At 40.5% G+C, this 19,254-nt stretch overlaps 2 protein-coding genes across 3 annotated transcripts; both read left to right on the top strand.

Annotated features, from left to right (window-relative positions):
- Window positions 1-1,311: 1,311 nt before the first annotated feature.
- On the top strand, window positions 1,312-10,214 carry LOC108898710 (uncharacterized). The gene is made up of 7 exons (XM_018698710.2): window positions 1,312-1,545; window positions 2,015-2,092; window positions 5,020-5,138; window positions 5,562-5,703; window positions 6,762-6,786; window positions 7,307-7,381; window positions 7,945-10,214. The coding sequence occupies exons 6-7, from the start codon at window positions 7,336-7,338 to the stop codon at window positions 8,820-8,822; spliced, it is 924 nt and encodes a 307-aa protein (XP_018554226.1). The 5' UTR covers window positions 1,312-1,545; window positions 2,015-2,092; window positions 5,020-5,138; window positions 5,562-5,703; window positions 6,762-6,786; window positions 7,307-7,335; the 3' UTR covers window positions 8,823-10,214.
- A 2,278-nt stretch (window positions 10,215-12,492) lies between these two features.
- Window positions 12,493-18,339, top strand: LOC108898620 (uncharacterized). 2 transcript variants are annotated; one of them, XM_018698553.2, is made up of 3 exons: window positions 12,493-15,107; window positions 17,166-17,251; window positions 18,089-18,339. In XM_018698553.2, the coding sequence occupies exons 1-3, from the start codon at window positions 12,623-12,625 to the stop codon at window positions 18,188-18,190; spliced, it is 2,673 nt and encodes an 890-aa protein (XP_018554069.2). In that variant the 5' UTR covers window positions 12,493-12,622; the 3' UTR covers window positions 18,191-18,339. The 2 variants fall into 2 exon arrangements, with proteins under 2 accessions (XP_018554069.2, XP_050929878.1); XM_051073921.1 differs by lacking the exon at window positions 18,089-18,339 and having other exon boundaries at window positions 17,166-17,456.
- The last annotated feature ends 915 nt before the right edge of the window (window positions 18,340-19,254 follow it).

Raw genomic sequence — 19,254 nt, 5'->3', positions numbered from 1 at the left:
GCTGTTGCTTTTATATTTGATTGTATGTTGTTATTGTTGTTGGATCTGTGTCTTTTATGCTGTTGCAGTGCACTGAAAGACACTTTGTGCTCCCAGCTTGAAAAGCACTATACAAATACAATTAGAGTTGCTTTGTTTGTATGTTAAACAAGATACAGTAATGTAATAAGTTACATGGATGTAATTCTGGTTCTACAAATACATACATAGTCTACTGTCACTCTATATAACAAAGTCAATGAAAGAATGTAAACACAGTTACTGTGGATAAATTAATTGAAGTAATAACACAGTGTGATCATGTGCAATATATATGTCTAACACTGTGGTGGTAATAACAGAAAATCGATGATGAACTAAAAGTCAAAAGTTATGTCACACAGGTCTCTGCAGTGGGGCTGTACCCAGGCACAGTTCTCTGAGCTGAATACCAATGTCAGTATGCTACCATGGTGACAGTGACAAAGTTAACATGGTGATGATGGGCAGTCACAATGTCTTACAATCATCTTATTTAAGATGTGTGTGTGTTAGCATGCCAAAATAGCTAATTAGCCATAAACACATACTGTATCATTAATCTTACTTGACACAAATAGACTCCAACACATTTTAATTCACTATATTTTACCAAATAAATCTGTTTTGTGTATTTGATGATTGTAACTGTACTGATCTCTGATGTTTTCTTTAAAACAAACATTCCTTAAAATATCTTTAATCATTTCTGTTTTATATGTTTTAGGCAAAGCATGGATGAGGCAGAGAAGTATCGACAAAGGCTGCTAGCTATAGCGGTGAGAATATCCTTCTTTCTTTACTTTTGCTGTCCACTTCAGTCTGCCTTAAACCAAGGAGAACTTTCACCGCATGTCAAAATAATCTGACCGCACCAACATTGTCTTATGTCACTTCAGTGGAACGGTCTCACTTGATCTGCACTGCCTGAAGTGAGCATGCAAAGAACATTCCCCAGTTAACTTTCTGGCCAATAATCACTGGTCTGTGAAATGAAAGCTTTGAGGGCCTGAGTGGAGCCTGTTTGACCTCTCTCCGATGTAAAAGCAGCTCAAACATGAGTGACCCACTTCACCAGAGACAGTGAAGGCCCAGAGTGGACCTCAGCATGTTTGCAGCTTACGTTAACAGTACAGATACAGTGTCAGCATGCATACTATGTGCTGTGTCACTGAACTATTTCTCTTGGCATCCCTGCTCACTGCCAGCTGTATCAGCCCGCTTTAATCTGTCGGTCACGTCTCCTAAAAATATCCCTCTCTCCCTCTCTCTGTCTGTCTCAGTTCTCTGCTCTCATACAGAGGAAGTCCTTGTCTTTAGGAACTGTGACTGCAAAGGGGTGTTACCAAAGAATTATATTAAAAAGCGGGTGTAACCCACCGCTCGGATCAAGTTGTGTCTGGTGTTAGTAGAAGAGAATACAGCAGTTCCAGTTGTTTCAGTTCACAATAACCTGCTTTTTGGACTAACTCAACTTTATTTACCTTTTTGCTGTTGAGAGGTACAGGAGACTCTTCAATGTGAGAGGTAAGTAGTCATAATGTTTCTAGACAATTGAATAAAATGTCTTTTCTCTGCTTTAGATAAAAATAGAAATCACTTGCCATCTATGTTAATTACCACATGATAAATACGTTTTTAAAGGCAGCACAGACAGTCTGTCACTTTCTGCAGCTGTGGCGGGAAACTGAGGAGAGTTAGTTGAAAGTCGATATCCAGTCTGAGAAAAGTTGACAAAAGGCAACCTGTGAAGTACACACTGTAAAACCATTACAGTGTGAGATTTGGTCTCACAGTCTCAAGAAACTCCAAAATTCATCACCACATTATAGGATGCCAGAGTGTTCAGTGTTCCCTCTGACAGTTCTTTAACGGCTTAGTTATTCCCTGCTCTTTATGGTGACACACCTCAGCAACTGGGACAGGAAAGACAAAGTAGCTCCAAAAGTCTTCACATCTTTTCAAAAGTTATCACTTTTTGTCCTGTCACCAGCAGAGGTGTCGACAGCAGGAAGAAGAGGAGAAGCTGAGGAGGGAGACAGAGGAGGAGTGGTTGAAGACAGCCCAGAAAAAGGTTAGCATCTCTCACACCTGGTTCAAACAGGGTATGATAATACTGCCATTGGCAAGTCTTAATCTGCATGTATGCCCCATACAGTAGGTACATTAGTGTTTGCTATAAAAGTCTATAGAGTTGAGGAGTCATTCCAAATGTGTGATTTAAATTACATTAAATATGCATTGGAATGAGGCTACTTCTACCTATCTGGTAACCCAAAAATCTTTAGAAGAATAGTTTGACAACTTGGGAAATATATTATTAGCTTTCTTTCCGAGATTTAAATGAGAAGATTGATACCTCTCTCTTATGTCCATACACTAAATATGTGGACAGCTGATCAGCTTAGCTTAGCATAAAGAAACAGTGGGAAGCAGCTAGCTTGGTTAACTGTGTCCGAAGTTAGCAAAATCTACCTACCAACACCTTTAAAAGTAAAGCTTAGCTTTCCCATTTTGGGAAATATATGTATATATTTGCTTTCTTGTCTAGAGTTTGGGGAGAAGACTGATGCCGCTACAGCTCACTAAATAACACACAATGACACAATGTGTGGTGTTACTGTGGGGAATTTGGTGATATTTAGGGAAAGAACGCTTATTTGCTTTTAGCAAGAGTAAGATGAGAGGGTCCTGTTTCACCTTGTTCACAGTCTTCATGCTAAGCTAAGCTGCCGGTCATAGCTTCATATTTACTGTACAGACATGAGAGTGGTATCAATCTTCTCATCAAACACTGTTAGATGATAAGAATGTCAGATGTGTATCTCCCAAATGTCAAGCTATTCCTTCAATACAGAACCTTTTTTGTAAATGCTGTGGGCTAGGATCTACCCAGTTGATTTCATTGTTTATCCTGCTTTCCAGCTGCTTCATGTAAAAAAAAAACTGACCGCTGCTGCATCCCACCCTCATGTCTTGTCTCATGATTGTTGCCAAGCTGAGCTGTTTGCTAGCTGACGCCTAGCTCAAGTGTTCTGGGAGGGGTCACTTGGACTTTACACCAAGTAACACATGAGCAAGTTGTTTTCATCTCAGCTACACTGCTGAAAGCCTCAGAAACACCTTGTTACTAGGTTAACCTGATCTACAGCAGGAAATAAATCTGATTAAAAGGCTGACTGTTTCTGTGTTGAAATCAATAAGTGAGAGACACCGCAAGAGAGGAAGTGGCGATGAGAAAAGGAGGAAAAGTGCATTATTATGATGTGTGTTAGGGATTATTCGCACTGAGCTGTTATGCATCCCATTAACTACTTCACTGTTCCCTACAGGACATGCTCTTTTGAAAATAAACAACACATAACAACCTACATTATCTATGCAGCCAGTAGCGCCATGCTGCACCATGCACACTGTAACAGCCTCCCACACAAACAGTGTGCAACACATTTCTGCTTTCTCCAACCACCCGTTGCCTTGGGCCATGTGCATTGCTAGCGGCAGGGACATACCATCCCTGCTGCAGTTGAATGAATTTAGCCTGAAGATACAACAACGCCTCCTTCATCTTTGTGGCAGCTAAATGTGAGGCAGAATTTGTCTGTTTTTCCCACTTAACCCCAGAGGAGATGATATTCTCAGAAAATTCACTGCAAATACTGCCTGTTTGGTTTTTTCCTGCTCTGACCCCATGCACTGATAGACAGCACACATCTGCAGATTTGGTAGATGGATTTTGCTTCTATCTGTCAGCGCAAAGCTAGCTGTTTCCTGGTGTCAAGTTTTCTTGTTAAGTTAACCAGCTGCTGGTAGTAGCTTCATAATTACTGTAAAAAGATTAGGGTGGTATCAATCTACTCATCTAATCTGAGTAAGAAAGCAAATAAGTATTTTTCCCAAAATGGCAAACTATTGCATCAAAGTAGCCCTTACAGAAGAGCTGCTCTGGTATTTTAGATAAGAATGCTAGGTTGGGGCTTAAAGTGTTTGAAAAAAAAAAAGGCACTGTCAGGTTTCAGGTTGTCACTTCTACTCCCACCATAACCTGGCATGAGTGACAGATTGTATCCTCACTCCAGGAGGAGGATGTCTGGGTCTCGGGGCAGTGGCACAGAGCTGTGACACCTTTTCACTATCACTCTCAGACGACAGCACTCTGCTGGCCTTGCTGGGTCTGTAGAGGAGCCAAAATGGCAGAGGACCGCTGCCAGGTGGTTTGGCTGTCTTGATCCACTGAATGACCACTTCTGTTCTATGTTCACACAGGCAGAAAGTTTGGAGTGCAGTGTGTTTGTGTTGGTGTCTCTTTTTTCAGTTGTGGAATGTGTAACAGACTTGACCTCTCACTGGCTAAGTAGCAGTCATAAACAATAGTAGTAACGCAGCTCTTCCGTGGACAAAAATTAGCGTATTATTAACTAATTAATTTTAAAAAAGGACCATTCAGGAGTAACACACCCACTGCATAATGTTTCCCCACTATGGAGGATGGTCCTGGATGCTATCAGAGTTCAGGGTAACGTTAGGAGCTGGTTTACTACTCCAGCAACCCCTGCCAACATTACTCTAGATAGCATTACATTTTGGTTAGTCCTCATCTTAAAACCTTATCTCTTGTGATCTGATAACATTAAAAAGTCAGCCAGAGGTGGCATTTTCAACTCATGAACTCATGGAGCAAATGTTCCTTTAATTAGACAGCAAGCTACAGCTTGTAAAATTCAACTGCCAGCAACAGTGATCACTTTAGCTGCCACTAAAGACACTGGCTAGAAATGAGAAAGCTGCTTTTGTCTACCTCTGTCTGCAATTGAGGCCAGAACACTGAAACAATTACTAAGAGCTTTAATGGTAAATCTGCCACCACTATCTCTGTAAACTGTGTGAAGATGGAAAGCTTTTACCCTTCCTTGTTTACTCTCTCATGCCTCTGTTGCTATTTATTTTTCTTGATCTTAAGTTTGAATTTTTCTTGGCTTCTTCTCTCATATTGTCATACAGAGGAAGTGCTTGAGGGACCAGTGGTTCAGTGAAACAACTCCGCCTCCTGTCATTCTTACATTCAACAGCTTCAGCACTGTTCCTCCGCTGCAGGACGAAGCAGACGAGCACACGGCAGAGTGAGCCACATTTTATCAACTTCATTCAGATAAACTTAGTATGACAAACATTACAGATGATGGGGGAGGGCAGGAACAGTCATGGTTTTAGGTCTATTGAATCTAAATTCTGCTGGTACACAGATAAAATGTGCAAGATTCAGACAGTGATTTCTAAACATGGAAATAAGTTGTGTTTATATGTGTTTTCATCACAGATAGACATCTGTATTGACAATGACAAGTTCAAACAGAAGGCAGCCATGTGATAGTTGATGTGATGGATTATAGCCTACGACATAAACACACACACAACTCACAGTGTCTGTTTTTTCTTGGTCCGCTGCTTGGAATCATTTATGTTATGAGCTCTAATGTGCATCTTTCTGTGTTGACACATATTATGTCTCTGCCTATGTCTGTATGTCTGTGTGTGTGTGCCAGGGAACAAACCAAAAGTCAAAATACGCCTGAGGACAAGAAGGAAGAGGCAGCTGATGCCAGAGAAGAGGAACAAGCTTCCCAAGAAGAAAACAACGAGTGTGTCAACTGTACAGCCACAGCCAGAACACACAACCACTATCAGGTGAGATAAGCAGATGTTTCTAGAGTGCAGCAAGGAACGAAATGCGCACACAGATAAAACAACAGACATATAGCAAATTCCGGTTGATTTCATCCTACACAGCAGAAAAGTTCACCCAGCAATACCCACTTTTTCTAGCAAAATGAGGTCTGAAATTTAGAGACATAAATAGCCCTAAAGTATTTTGTGATGCTGTGAGGGCAACAAGTTTAAGATGCACAATAAACACAGCACCATGCCACCCCCTTAGAAAAATTCTCCTCCAAGGCTGAACCTTTTTTTAAACTCTAAACTAATTCCTTAATGAATATGAAATAAGGGTCAGAGGATGCAAATGGTATTCAGTTTGGCCTCTTTCCACACCTCAGTGCTTTGGCAGAGGATTGTTAAATAAATAAACATTACAACAAACAGAAAACATTTTACTAGCCTGTACAACTGGGATTTAAGTACCTCCAATTATGTATCATGAATAAAAAATACACAACTATGCTACCACATTATTTCACCTACATGAGTAAATCAAACCAGAACTTTCCTCTGAATTTGGTGAGTAATAAAATAAATGCCCTGGTTGTTTTGATGAATATCATTACACACAAATTTTTGTGTTTTGCAGTTTGATTTTTTTTTCTGCTATAACATAAAGTTAACCTTGATGTATCTTTTAATACATAACTATTAACCTACATTTATCATATATTGCAGCCTTTTAAAAAAAAAAAAAAAATGTATAGCATATGAACTTTAACCTCCACCAACTGTTTCACTTTACTGTACAGCTTAAATTTAGCTCTGTCTAACACTGGCAACCATCAGCAGGACTGTAATGGTTGTTGGGCAAAATAATCTCAGCGGCTCTTAACACGATGGGACTAAGCTTGGTTCAACACTTGTCTGATTATGACTGCGAAATATTTATGGCAGGGCACAAGTTGGGGAGGGCTACAGAGAGGGTGGGAGGCATGTGTTAAAAGTTGCAGTCGCAGTCGCAACGCAGTGTTTTGAGTGCATGACCATGGAGAGCACTTAAAACTGTCTCTTTTCTTTACCCACAGGCTGCAACTGACGAGGACATACGAGGTAAGAAGTCCAAGTCAGCTGCACTGTAGTTGTCATTAGCTTACCATCAGCTCCTATTTCTTCTTTGTCACTCTCATGACTATGCCTTCCTAGAATCTATTCTCTCTTGACAGAAGATAATCTACCATAACTAAATCTTAGCCTGAAGAATAGTAATTTAAATCAGGATGACAGAATGGAGCCACAGCTGAGAAACAGCTCTGTGAGAGCATTATTGACATTCTGCCTGCAAATGACTCTTTCTGTTGTACAAGAACACTATTAGGACAAAAGTTTATCCCACCCCTTTCCAGCCTATCTCTACCTCATACACAATGTTGTAGAGAAGTTTGGGAGGGAAACAAAAATGACTAGGACATGAGACTATAATAGAGGAGCCAATTCTGACATAAGGCAGAAAGTATTTGACCAATCAGTAACTAACAGACATTGCAACAGAGCTGGATATTTCAGTAAATAGAGGGCAGTGATGACTTTGTCTGTGTATTTTAATATAGACAATATATGTGTTCTTTTTCAGTGAATAAAGAAGATCACTTGTCCATACAAATGGCACAAAGGATGTTTCATGAAAGTGGGGAAGATGGCCGATCAGGTGAGGTACAGGAAAAAGACTTTGTAACTACATTTGGTGGTTTGAGTGTCCAGAAGTGCAGCTTAACTTCTGCATTCCTTTATAATTATAGCAGTGTTGAAGTGTATCCAAAACATTCACCATTAAAAAGATTAAATCTAAGGCTTAATAAACAGTAACTCAGGCAAAAGAGTATCTCCAGTTATATGCAGTAGTCTCTCTCTCTCTCTTGCAAATGATGACCCCATTATTTAATGTCTTTCCATCCAAGATCAGCCTTCAGGATACAACTTAACAATGGGACTGAGGTGAACAGCCTGAGAACAATGTTATATTTAGCCCACTTTGCTACTTTTCTGTTCATTCATTTTTTATGCCTGCTGCATTTTGCTTATTGTGTTCCTATACTCTCACATAAGTTACACAAAGCTCTGTTCCTGACCCGTTATTGACCTTTGTACCTCTCACTTTTTTATTACTCCCAGGCCTGTGATACATTTAAGTTTAATAATACAAAAATAAAAACCATCAGTCTTGGACTGCGAATGACTGGAATCCTGTTCTGTCTCTGTTCTGTATTGCAGTCCTGGGAATGTTGGCAGTGCAGGTCGAGAGAGACCCCAAGACAGGTGCTACTGTCGTTAGGTCAGTGGCCCCCGTGTCCACACCGGCTGGAGCTCCGACGGCTACCACAGTCTTCGACGATGGCAGGAAGAGTATCCACGCCGTCGGTGGGTCAGGAGAACAACCCTCGACAGAGGAACTTGGGCAGATCTTGAGTGTCATCGATGGTGTTGGGATGAAAGCGCTGCTGGATGAAGTCACAGTAACACCGACCAAGGCAGAGATTGTAGAGGCCAGTTTCACTCCAGAGGAAAAAGTCCTGTCTTTTTCTACCCATCATCCCATGGCAAAAGAGAGCAATATGCAGTTAGACAGCTCGAGAAGCTACAACTTGGAGGCAGAGGAGAGCACTGAGGACTGTGTGGTATGTGTGGGAAATGAAGAGGATAAAAAAGAGGACAGAGGGATCATAGCAGTTCGAGACATTGCAGGAACAATAGACAACGTTGAGGATCAGAAGCTGGAGGAAGGCCCAGTCACTCTTGTGTTCCTGGGATACACTGATGCCACAACTGGCCAAGATGACAACCAAGAGGATGATGAAGGCATGCTTACTGCGGAACGAGTGATTATCACTGATGATGGAGAAGAACTCGTCTTAGGACCTGAAACATCTGCTTCACCTCCATCAACCTTAAACAAAGCAGCAGAGCAAGAGGGAGGGAAAGGGTCCCAAGATGAAGTATTTCAGGATATTCCCCTGGATGGAAACAAAGCAGGAGTTAAAGTTCAGGATGAGAAAGGTGACAGGGGGCTGCATAAAGCAAATTCAGCCAGTATAGCAGAGGGAGAAAACACTTCCAAGAGCAAGACCTGTCAGTGTTGTTCTGTCATGTAAGAAAATGATTGAAGAGAGAGACTCCCTCATCAGGCTTAATCATAACGTTTGTTATGTTTTTATACCCTTGTGCCTTCTATTACACACCATATACTACACTGCTTCCTTAATGACAGATAATGAGAGCTTATACCACTCTCTGGTATGGTCTTACAATGGTTTTGGCTCTGAGCACCCACTGCTTCACTTTGCCAAAGACAGAGACATTTATGAGGTCGTAAGTCTTTGCAGCAGCTGTGGACTGTCAGCAGCTCTGAAGGACTACTAAAATCCACTCCCCCCCCTGGTGGTCAAAGCTGAGAATTTCAACATGGACTCCTGCAGACATGCAGGTACTTCTTATCTCAAATGATTCCTCTTTTTCTCTGCCTTGGGACTTGTCCTATGCCTTATCAGCCAAAAAGATTCCATACATTTAGCTGTGTTTCCTCCAGGAATGGGAAAAGAGCAAAAGATGTATACTGTGGCATAAATATTTCTTGACTAGACTAAGTGTGATTCATGGAGATTTAATGTTAATTTTAAATTTTCAAAAAATGAGTGACTTTTGTAACATCCTTTGATAATTCTTGTACCTGACTTCTCAGGGCTGCAGCTGCTGCTGAAGACAAAATTGATGTTTCTGAGAATCTGGGTGTTTGGAGTTAGGAGTTTGTATTGTATTTCCATGGTAACTTGTATAAGCCTGGCTAAGATATATTTAGGTGTCAAATGTCTTAAACTAATGGTTCAACATTTTGGGAAATACCCTTATTTGTTTTCTTGCTGAGAGCTAGATGAGAAGAATATCACTCTCATGTCTGCACAGTTACTATGGAGCTACAGCCAGCAGCTGCTTAGCTGTAGCTTAGGACAAAGAAACAGTTAGTGAGCTTCAGGGGTTCGAGTAGAAATATTTTTATTATTTTTCAACAAAGCCAAGCTATCTTTTTCCACATTTCCAGTCTTTATGCTAACCTAATCTAAGCTAACTGGCTGCTGATCGGAGCTTCATATTTACCATACCGACACAGACATGGTATCAATCCTCTAAGTCACAGCAAGATGTCAGACTACTCCTTTAAATTGGGTTATTTCAGGACAGAAACACACATTTTTAGAATATTTCTCCTCCAGAGTTATATTTGTGGTATTGTGGAATAGATTTGAAACTCCATAGGAAATTATGTAGGAAGATCAAATTTGCCAAAAATATATTTAGTAGTTAAATTACCAATGAAAATGTGGGAAAAATTTGGAAGAATTTGGACGCTTGACCTCAGTATATCATACCTGGCAACTGTCTGCTAAAGTGTTTTATTATGCCTATCTCTGTAATTTGGTATACAGCTGATAATTACAGTGGATGCAAACTGGCATATATGGTTATAAAACAGAATATAACAATGTTAATTGTGTCTACTGTAATTTCTTTAAGATCTCACAATTACTGTACTGTGAATTTCATGTGTAAACAAAGAGCAGTACATGGACAGTCCACATTTCTTGTACAGTAATGTGTTACAGTATGGGACTGGCATTCAGTATTTTGAATTCAGATTGCTTCTACAGCTTAGTATGGAACTGTTATAACATCAGATTCTTATATATAGACTGCTGAACATGACATCATCTCTTTGCAATGTCCATTCAACTCCATGTTACTACATTGTTGCTGTGAGTCATTTGAACTGTGTACTGCTTTTCACAGAAGAGGATTTTGTTTGTTCACATGACACAGAGGACAGGAGGATACAGGTGCTAAGTAGATCAGCTGGCTCATCAGCTGGATCATTCATATTTCCATTTAGGTTAGTACTAGCACGCACAGAAGATGACTGCAGCGCTACGATCAGGTGGGTCCCCTCCTTCAAAATTTCTATGTTGTGGGTCTACCTTTGCACTTGTTTGCTTTTCTGACACGCTTTTCTATCTTTTGGTTTAATGTCGGGTTTTAACAGTAGAGCTTTGTCTGGTAATAGCAAGAAAAAAGCCTCAATACAGTTAAATATTATGTCATTGGCATTGAAACATCATGTTTTTCTGAAATATTTGTACAAATGATACATCGTGTGTGTGTGTGTGTGAACACTACTAGCACCACAGCCATTACCACAAGTGTGCCCAAATATTGGATCATACAATCATGAAACTGCATGTACAACACCACTTAAGTAAAGCTTTTGAATATTTTTGAATAGTATTTGAAATCATCTATTAGAACCTTCTTCAAGACAAGAGGGAAGAAAATGTTCCCTGAAAGGAGGGTGGAATAAATAGGTTAAGCTCATTAAGGCACATTAATATGTCCTGCTGCTTGAGCTTTATATTTAGTTTGGTGCTGTTGTTGATAATCCTAAACTGTAGTGTGGCTGACATTAAGCCCCTGAATGCAGGTGTAAATATAGACTCATATATTTAAACCTTTAGCTCAGGGAACAAGATTATGTGGAGACAATATTTTGATTAAGGAGAATTCATCTTCATCTCATGAGGGCAGTGATCATCCTTGATGATCATCCTTGATGATCACTGCCCTCATGGATAATAGGTATTAATCGGGTGAGTAAAGGCTGTTACAACAGACAAGATGATGGAAAAACATCATTTTTGACAGGCATACTGGTGAGACGATGAGTCCGAGTCCAGCCAGGCAGGCACATGGTGTACGTGCCAAAACAGACAGAGGAAAGCCGATTACTCTTTCCCTTTGTCAGCACAATTGGCTGTGCTAGGTCACAGTAGGGGAGAAAAGTCACCAAAACAACACAGTAGCTATATGCCCTGCTGAAAAGAAAAAGAAAGGGAAACTGATGTATCTCCCCATGCCTGTAGCAAGGCTAGATTACCAACTGGGCAAAGCACAATTCTGGAGTGAACACCTGGAAAGGTCCAAGCTTACTGTGTCAATTGCTTTGTGCTAATTTCAGTGAGATTTGGGGAATGTGCACAACTAAAGTACAATAGTACCAAATGACATTTTAAGTGCCTTCCTAAATTGATTCATATTTAAGCAAAGAAAACATGAACACACTGCATGCACTGAGATAAACAGGGGGGAAGAATGGGAATCATTAGCTCATTTTTCCTCTGTGTATCCTTGAACATTAAGGCTGTACTAGTTACAGCACATAAAGATATCATGAAAGGTGAAATGTTTTGATCTATTTCACCAAGGGCCATGTTGAACCTTGTTTTAAGACTTCATTTTTAAAAAGCCTTAAAATTGCATGTTTCTCTTTGAAAAACCCAGGAACTATGAATATGTAAATATTTTAAATTCAAACGTTTAACTGCTGGACAAAAGATGACTCTTACTTCACTGATAAGTTTATTGTCAGTGGATGGGCAGTTTTTCAAGTTGCATATTTGATCATGATTAGCTTCCAAATTAGTTGTGATGCCAAAAATGCTAGAAAGTACATTTCTTGAGTATATTTCTTGAGAACTGAGACTTTAAGTGAGTACAGTGAAACTTTCCTCCTTTAGGAGATGATGTGTCAAATGTCAAGAGAAGTAACAATAAGCAAAACATATTTTTGAAAAGGAGGGAAAGTGTGTTACACTGTAGTGTTTAATATAAGAGCTAGTTCTGTTCCGCAAAAGCAAGTTTTTTCTGTGTTCATCATTTTAGCACTTTGTCATCACAGTTGTTCTGAATAGTATATAATATGATAGGCACTAGGAAGAATACTCAATACTCATAAAGGATTTATCATCAATCTCACACTTTCTTATGTGAATCATATTTAACCCATGCAGGGGAGAATTAAAGGGAAATACAGAAGAAACAACCTTAAGTTTTTCAAAGGCTTGTCACCATGGAAACAAGATATCCCAGACCCAGCCCTCGAGGTCTGGTCTCCCAAGATGATAGAGGTTTGTGGATGAAGATGGACTCCAGCCCTGCGACAGACCACACAGAGACCCGATCAGTAACCTCTAGTGAGATGTCCCAAGATAAAACCAAAGTCAATCGTCCTGCCCATGCAGTGCTAACCAGGCACTACAGTATGATGGAAGATGAGGGCGTAGACGATGTCTTCATCCCTCCACCTCCTCCATCCTCTATGGCTACTTTGCTGCCAGCAGAGGGCAGCACAGGTGCGATGGTCAATAATTCCAGTGTGACCCCTTCAAATGGGGCAGCTGACGCCACAGAGGCTAAAGCTAATCCCAGCAGCTTAGACAGGCATCATGGTGAGAAGCAGTTAATGGCAACACAGAACAAGGTGGATGAAGTGAGAGCAAGTACAGCACAGACTTCTAAGGAGTCTATGGATACCATATCTCTGTCCGCCAACAAGGACCCCACTCCAACAACAAATGAAGACCAAACATCTATGGAGGGCACGGATTGTCTGATGGAAACATACCATGATCCATCAGGAAGGCACCATCAGAATAACACTACCAGAGACAAAGAATCAAATGAGGAACCTGGGGATACTGCAATTTGGAGGGAAACTGATGCGGAGAAAGAAAAATACACAAAGGAAATACCTTCAAACATCAACAAAATCTCTGAAAATGAGACACATTTAGTTAAAGACAGTGACCAAAAAAAATCTGAGGATATCTGTGGTCTTACTGAGACAGATTCAAAATTAGTTACAGAAAATATCGACTGCGACGGTGTGGGAATAAGCGTACCACCGGTATCTGGACTCAGTAGGAAAGATGATGGTTTAGAGCCCTGTGGGCCACCAGAACTCTGCGAATACACCCAAAACAAGACAAGCTCAGAAACACAGGTACTGGAGACTACTGCAGAGATGAGCAATGATGACCAAGAGCATGTTAATACCAGATCTTTTAATTATAACCTCACAAAGAGTGACTGGGTGAGGAGAGAGAGTGGCAGCAGTGAAATGCAAATGCCCCAACTCTTCACCTCCGAAAGTTCTGAAGAGACAATGATAAAGGGAGAGCAGGGAGATGGAAGCCGGAGAATAGCTACTGATATCCAACAAGGAGAACAACTGCTTCACCGTCTGCAACTGGTGCAGCAACGACAGGATGTACATACGTCAGAGAGCCCTTCCACTACCCAGCAGGTTGCCAAAGAAACAAGAGGTGTGACAGAAGGAGATAATTTGACAGTAAGAGAAGCAAATCTTACAGGTGGAGATGAGAGGGAAGAGGGTAGAATTCACACTGTTATGGGCGAGGGAGCAGAGACAAACCTTATGGAAAAGGAAAGGAATGAAAAGAACGAGAGTAAAGATGGTGAAAAAGCAAGGACGTCTTTGTCTGCAATGCCCGAACAGGCAGAGGATCTGAGGATTGCCAGAACAGAGGCGAATAACTCTGATGATGACCAAAGTGACAGCTGGGTGCCTGCAGATTTGTCTCAAGTTAACCCCCATGAAAACACAGAAATTCCCTGTCTATCTTCCCGACACCGATTCTCAGCTGCTGAAACCTCCATGGAGAAGAAAATCCAAGAGGCAGCCCAGGAGAAGCAAAATCTGCAGAGAGCTGGGGGTATCTTCAATCTTGCAGATAATCCAGATGTACTGGAGATTCCCTTTAAGACCAATATCTCACTTGAGCCACTACCCCCCCAGGTTGACCAAGGACAAAGCAGCGACTGGCAGTTCTCAGAGCAGAAGATGAAGAAAGAGATAAGTCAGGAGATTCAGCGAGAACTGGTGCTGGTCAACCAGGGGAAGATCCCAGGGGGGTACAGCAAAGGGGAGGTCCGTCAGTTAAAGGAGACAAAACTGCTGTTTGAGGCTTTCCAGCAGGATAACACAGAGGGTCCAACAAGGCACAGGAAACCCCCTACCACAACGATAAGAGGTCATATTTATCCCTCTGTTCTGGAGCGTACGCGTAGCCTAGAAATGCTTTCCCTCAAAAGTTGCCCCGTTTCCAGAGCACATTCCCTCAGGCTGTATGAATCTGCAACCTCTGAGAGGGAGAAAGATCCTGAAATCCTAAGATCTAAGAGCCCAACTGGGGGTTTACGGGACAAAACACGTTTATCCCCTTACCCAAAACAAGACAAACACCTGCGTCTGTACAGAAGCATGGACTCCATAAGCACTGATATCTCAGCTGTAGAGACCAGGAACAAAACAAGGGAGGGAAACACAAGACAAGGCTCTCCCATCCTCAAACACAACCCCTTCTTCAAGCTGCGTCCAGCCCTAGCTCTACAGCCTGAGGTAGAGAAAGACATCCGAGAGGCCAAAGAAAGAGAGGAGGAGCTGCGCAGACAGAGATGTACTCTGTATGGAGAGAACAGGCACAATACTCAAGAGGAAGAAAAGTCACGATTCACAGAGACGATAGTACCAGGTCAGTGCAAATGGTCTCTGTGATACATTTAACATGAATATCAGTGGTGTGATTTAACTAAATACATTTGCTCATGTAGTGTACAATAAAAATATCAGTAACCTTGCAGACTTTACATACTAAATTAAATGACCAGCTCATAAAATATGATGTACTGTTACAGATTAGGCAATCCAGTAGTATATATATTGCTGCATTACTAATTTTACTTCACTACAAGATCTCAGCACTCATTTCATCATTGGTGATTTGTATTCTGTGTGTGACTGCATGTGCTATGGTGGTTAATTTGGTTTTAATCGAAAACAATTTCCAAGTTGAGAATATTCCAGTTTGGCCATGTGGATAAACATTACAGGCAATGTTGAGAATAAGGAAGTGATAAATATTATAATATTTAAGAAATATTTCCATCAAGTTGCAAAGATGTGTCATGTATATATTAGTATGTCTCATAAGAGTCACTTACATCTTTATTCATTGCACATCCCAGCCTTCTGAGCACTTTAATGAATGCCTCTCTACATTAGCATCACATAGTGTTATCCAAGGGGTCTTATCGACAACTTAGTGTCAACCCTGTCACCAGCGGTTAAGGGCACATCACTCTAGCAGCAGGCTGATCTGAGTCAGCAGATGCCAGCGGGCTAAATGACAATATGAAGGCTACTATCTGCACTCCAGTTGAGCCAGGAGCAGATCTGGTTCGGTTGTAGTGTTGTGTAAATACGAATGACTTAACGTGGCTGATATGTCTATGGCTACAGCTTGTGTGTTATGTCCAGTTTGTCTGCATTTTCTTATGTCTGCTGTTGTTGCCTATATGCCCAGCAGGAGAGCTTGAAGACCTAACTAAACAGTGCACCCAGCCAGGGAGTGTGTCATTATGCAGCACTGTTTAGTATTTTCAGCTGGATAATGATGTGTGGGTTGACTCAGGGTGAAGGTGATGAAGCTACATGTGACAGCAAAACAACGTGTCTGAGCTAGGCTAAACTGAAGGAAATGACTCATTCTTAAGGTCAGATAAGCTGCACTGTGTTATCCTAACCATCCATGGCACAACACTTTATGAGAATGTTTAACCCAAACACACTGTGATATCTTCACAGAGGGCATTTCAGCACAGTTTTGACACTGAAAATATAACTATAATAGAGTCAAATATACATCACATCAGAGCCGTCTTCATTTTTCACTCTGCAGACAGAATCAAGACAAAGCAGCACCCCCATTAAAGTATTAGCAATCTAAATCTACTTACACCTTAAAACGTATAGGCTGGAGCCTATCCCAGCTGACACTGTGTGTGAGCCGGGTACACCCTGTACCGCCTCTCACACAATGTGAGCCAGACATAAAGACAAACAACCATTCACACTCACATTCACACCTATGGGCAATTTAGAGTCACCAATTAACCTAACCTGCCTGTGTTTGGACTGTGGGAGGAAGTCAGAGCACCCGGAGAGAACCCACACAGTCACAGGGAGAACATGCAAACTCCACACAGAACCTTCTTGCTGTGAGGCAACAGTGCTAACCACTGCACCACCATGCCGCCCCACAATGAATAATCTTTACACTGAAAAATTGGTGTCATTTTAGAAACAATGGGTCCTTGATTTCAGACAGTGGTAGATAAAAACACGTGTCTCAATAACTATCAGTAGCAGATTTTTTCAGCTGTAGCTTGTTAGATAATAAAGCCAACATTACCATTATGTGTCTCCAGCTGATTATTCAACTTGAATGGGAAACTGTGAAAATGGCTGCATACATGATATTGTGCAAAGCTAAATGCTAAAGCTAAATGTCCCAGGCAAAAAGCTGGTATTACTCACTAGTTGATGATCCATGTAGACTGTAGCATTGTTCCTGGATTGCAATATAGTGCCACAGTAGACTATAAGTATACAATATGACTACAAGTACCACTGAGAGCTTCTTAATTTGGAAATGCTGGTCTTGGAAGTAACACTCATTATTTAATGTAAACTGCTTCCTGTTATTTTCTCCTTCATATTATCCCACTCCTTTCTTATTTCTGTCCTTTAGATGTCAGAAAACAGTCCAGGGGGAAACTGGAACTGGTCTGGCCACCACCCTCCAAGAATGACCAGATGAAATCTGAGCAGACACAGGTGATGTGTCAAGGTCTTCTTCTTTTTGTTTTCCTCATCTTTCTGTGTCACTATGAGGAAATGGGCCGTCAAAAGATTTCTGTTCTTGGCATCTTCTCAGAGAGTTATCAGAGTTATGTACTGGCTTGAAAACACTGATGATTCAGGTCAAACTGAATTTTAAAAATGTTGCAATAATTGTGACTTGTCTGAATCCAATCAACTTTAATGGCTGGCAAATAAAATGGTTGAAAAAAGACATTAGACTTGAAGTATTCATTCACTACTTGTTTTAGAATGGATTAGTACAAGTGGTTCTGAAATTGATCTTGTGAAATCAAATATTGCAAAATAATATGAAAGCATTCTTCATAACATCCTTATCTGCTATCTTACATTATGTTATGTGCATATGATATATAATCATGATATGCTATATTATATAAGTGTACCATGTAATGTAATTATGAAGGAATTATGAGCTCATAATGTTTGTAATGTTTTGTATTGATTTCAAATTATTACAAGTTATATTCACGTATTTTGTGGTATGTGTTAGATACATAGATCTGATATATGTGAGGCTGAGAGCCTCCAGATACTGGCTATACATCTGATACAGGTTACTATTAGCTAAACCAGTAGGACAACAGGTTTCTCTGTTTCCTTGAATAGTATAAAAAAGGGAGTCTCTTGTGCTTGTGTGAGTAAACATTCCACTATAAAACATTTATATCTTTTTATACTCATCTGCTACAGCGTTTTGTGTGTTTGTAACTGATACAATTTCCTCAACGATTTCAAATGGATCTAATCTCCCTCTCTAAAACCTGCTCTTTTCTCTGTCTTATCCCACAGCAGGAGCCAAAAGTTCACAGAGCAGGAGGTCAGAAGGCTCCTCTGTGGCAACGCTGGGAGTCTGGCCTGATCAACGGGCAGCCATCAAAGGAAAAGGACTGATATGGGCAATCTTGATGTCTTCAACACTACACATAAAATATCTATGATCTGCAATGCCAGAGCTGCACAAATCTAAGTGGAGATGAATCAGTTTAGCCAAAATATGGTAGCTCCAGCATAAATTCTCTCTGTCTCTGCTAACTCTGCTTTATATCTGTGTAAAATATGCTTTTTTGATATTTTAAACACTAGTTTTATTCTGCAGATAAATAAAGCAAAAATATCATTTCAATCATTCTCTTCAATCATTTCTCTCTGTAGAAAATATGTTTAAAAAAACAGGTTTTAAAGGTGTAAGTTAGCTTTAACAGATGTTTACTTACGAGTCTAAAAGAAGCATTCAGCATCAAGCTTCATTCATTTGCTTACCAAGAGCTGTCTCCAGAGGTGGACTTGAAGCTCATGAAGTGACTGTAACTAAAAAAAAATGTATATACTTATATATAATATATAGAGAGCTGTAGTGGGTGTGTTGTACATGATTTAATCAACCTTAAAATGAACAAAGGACAAAATCTTATAACACTAGACTGGTGTACATCTTTGTCATTCTATATGGAAACTACAGTATAATGTCATCCAATTATTGAGTACATCATAAATTCAAGTAGCTGCAGAAAAGCCTGTCGTGATTACCGACCAGATTATGTAATAAAATGAAGAAGGAAGTCCATGGTAAATGAAGCCATCAGAAAACCTTTGGGTAAACTTTCCCTAGTTGACCTGTAATTATGTTTACTAGACAGAGTTCGGTTTCTAATCTCCACAGTCAGAAGTACACAGCTTAGCCCGTCTAAGTACCATCTGTCAGCCCCAGTGACTCTGCCAAGGGAGGAAGGACTTTCACTCTGCCCTTCCTGGCTCAAATATCCCAGTGTTAATTGGCTGCAGTTCTCACCAACCTACAAACATAACCCAGGGCTAAGGCCTCGATTTCAGCTGTTACGACTGTTTTGATTTTAAGATGGCTTCCCCAAAGACCCTGATTACAGATCCAAAATATCAGGGTTTATTTTAAGTGTTAAATTGCTTTGATGGGAATTCTTACAGGGTTGTATATATGA

This window comes from Lates calcarifer, linkage group LG11, assembly GCF_001640805.2.
Source record: "Lates calcarifer isolate ASB-BC8 linkage group LG11, TLL_Latcal_v3, whole genome shotgun sequence".
NCBI lineage: Eukaryota > Metazoa > Chordata > Actinopteri > Centropomidae > Lates > Lates calcarifer.
Note: the sequence above shows the minus strand (reverse complement) of the source record. Positions and strands in the feature narration are given on the sequence as shown.

Bases quoted from the DNA above. Each gene is read 5' to 3' on its own strand.
- LOC108898710 (XM_018698710.2), top strand. From the start codon at position 7,336: ATGGCACAAAGGATGTTTCATGAAAGTGGGGAAGATGGCCGATCAG. The intron at 7,382-7,944 runs GTGAGGTACAGG...TCTGTATTGCAG, and splicing joins TGGGGAAGATGGCCGATCAG to TCCTGGGAATGTTGGCAGTG.
- LOC108898620 (XM_051073921.1), top strand. From the start codon at position 12,623: ATGGAAACAAGATATCCCAGACCCAGCCCTCGAGGTCTGGTCTCCCAA. The intron at 15,108-17,165 runs GTCAGTGCAAAT...TCTGTCCTTTAG, and splicing joins CACAGAGACGATAGTACCAG to ATGTCAGAAAACAGTCCAGG.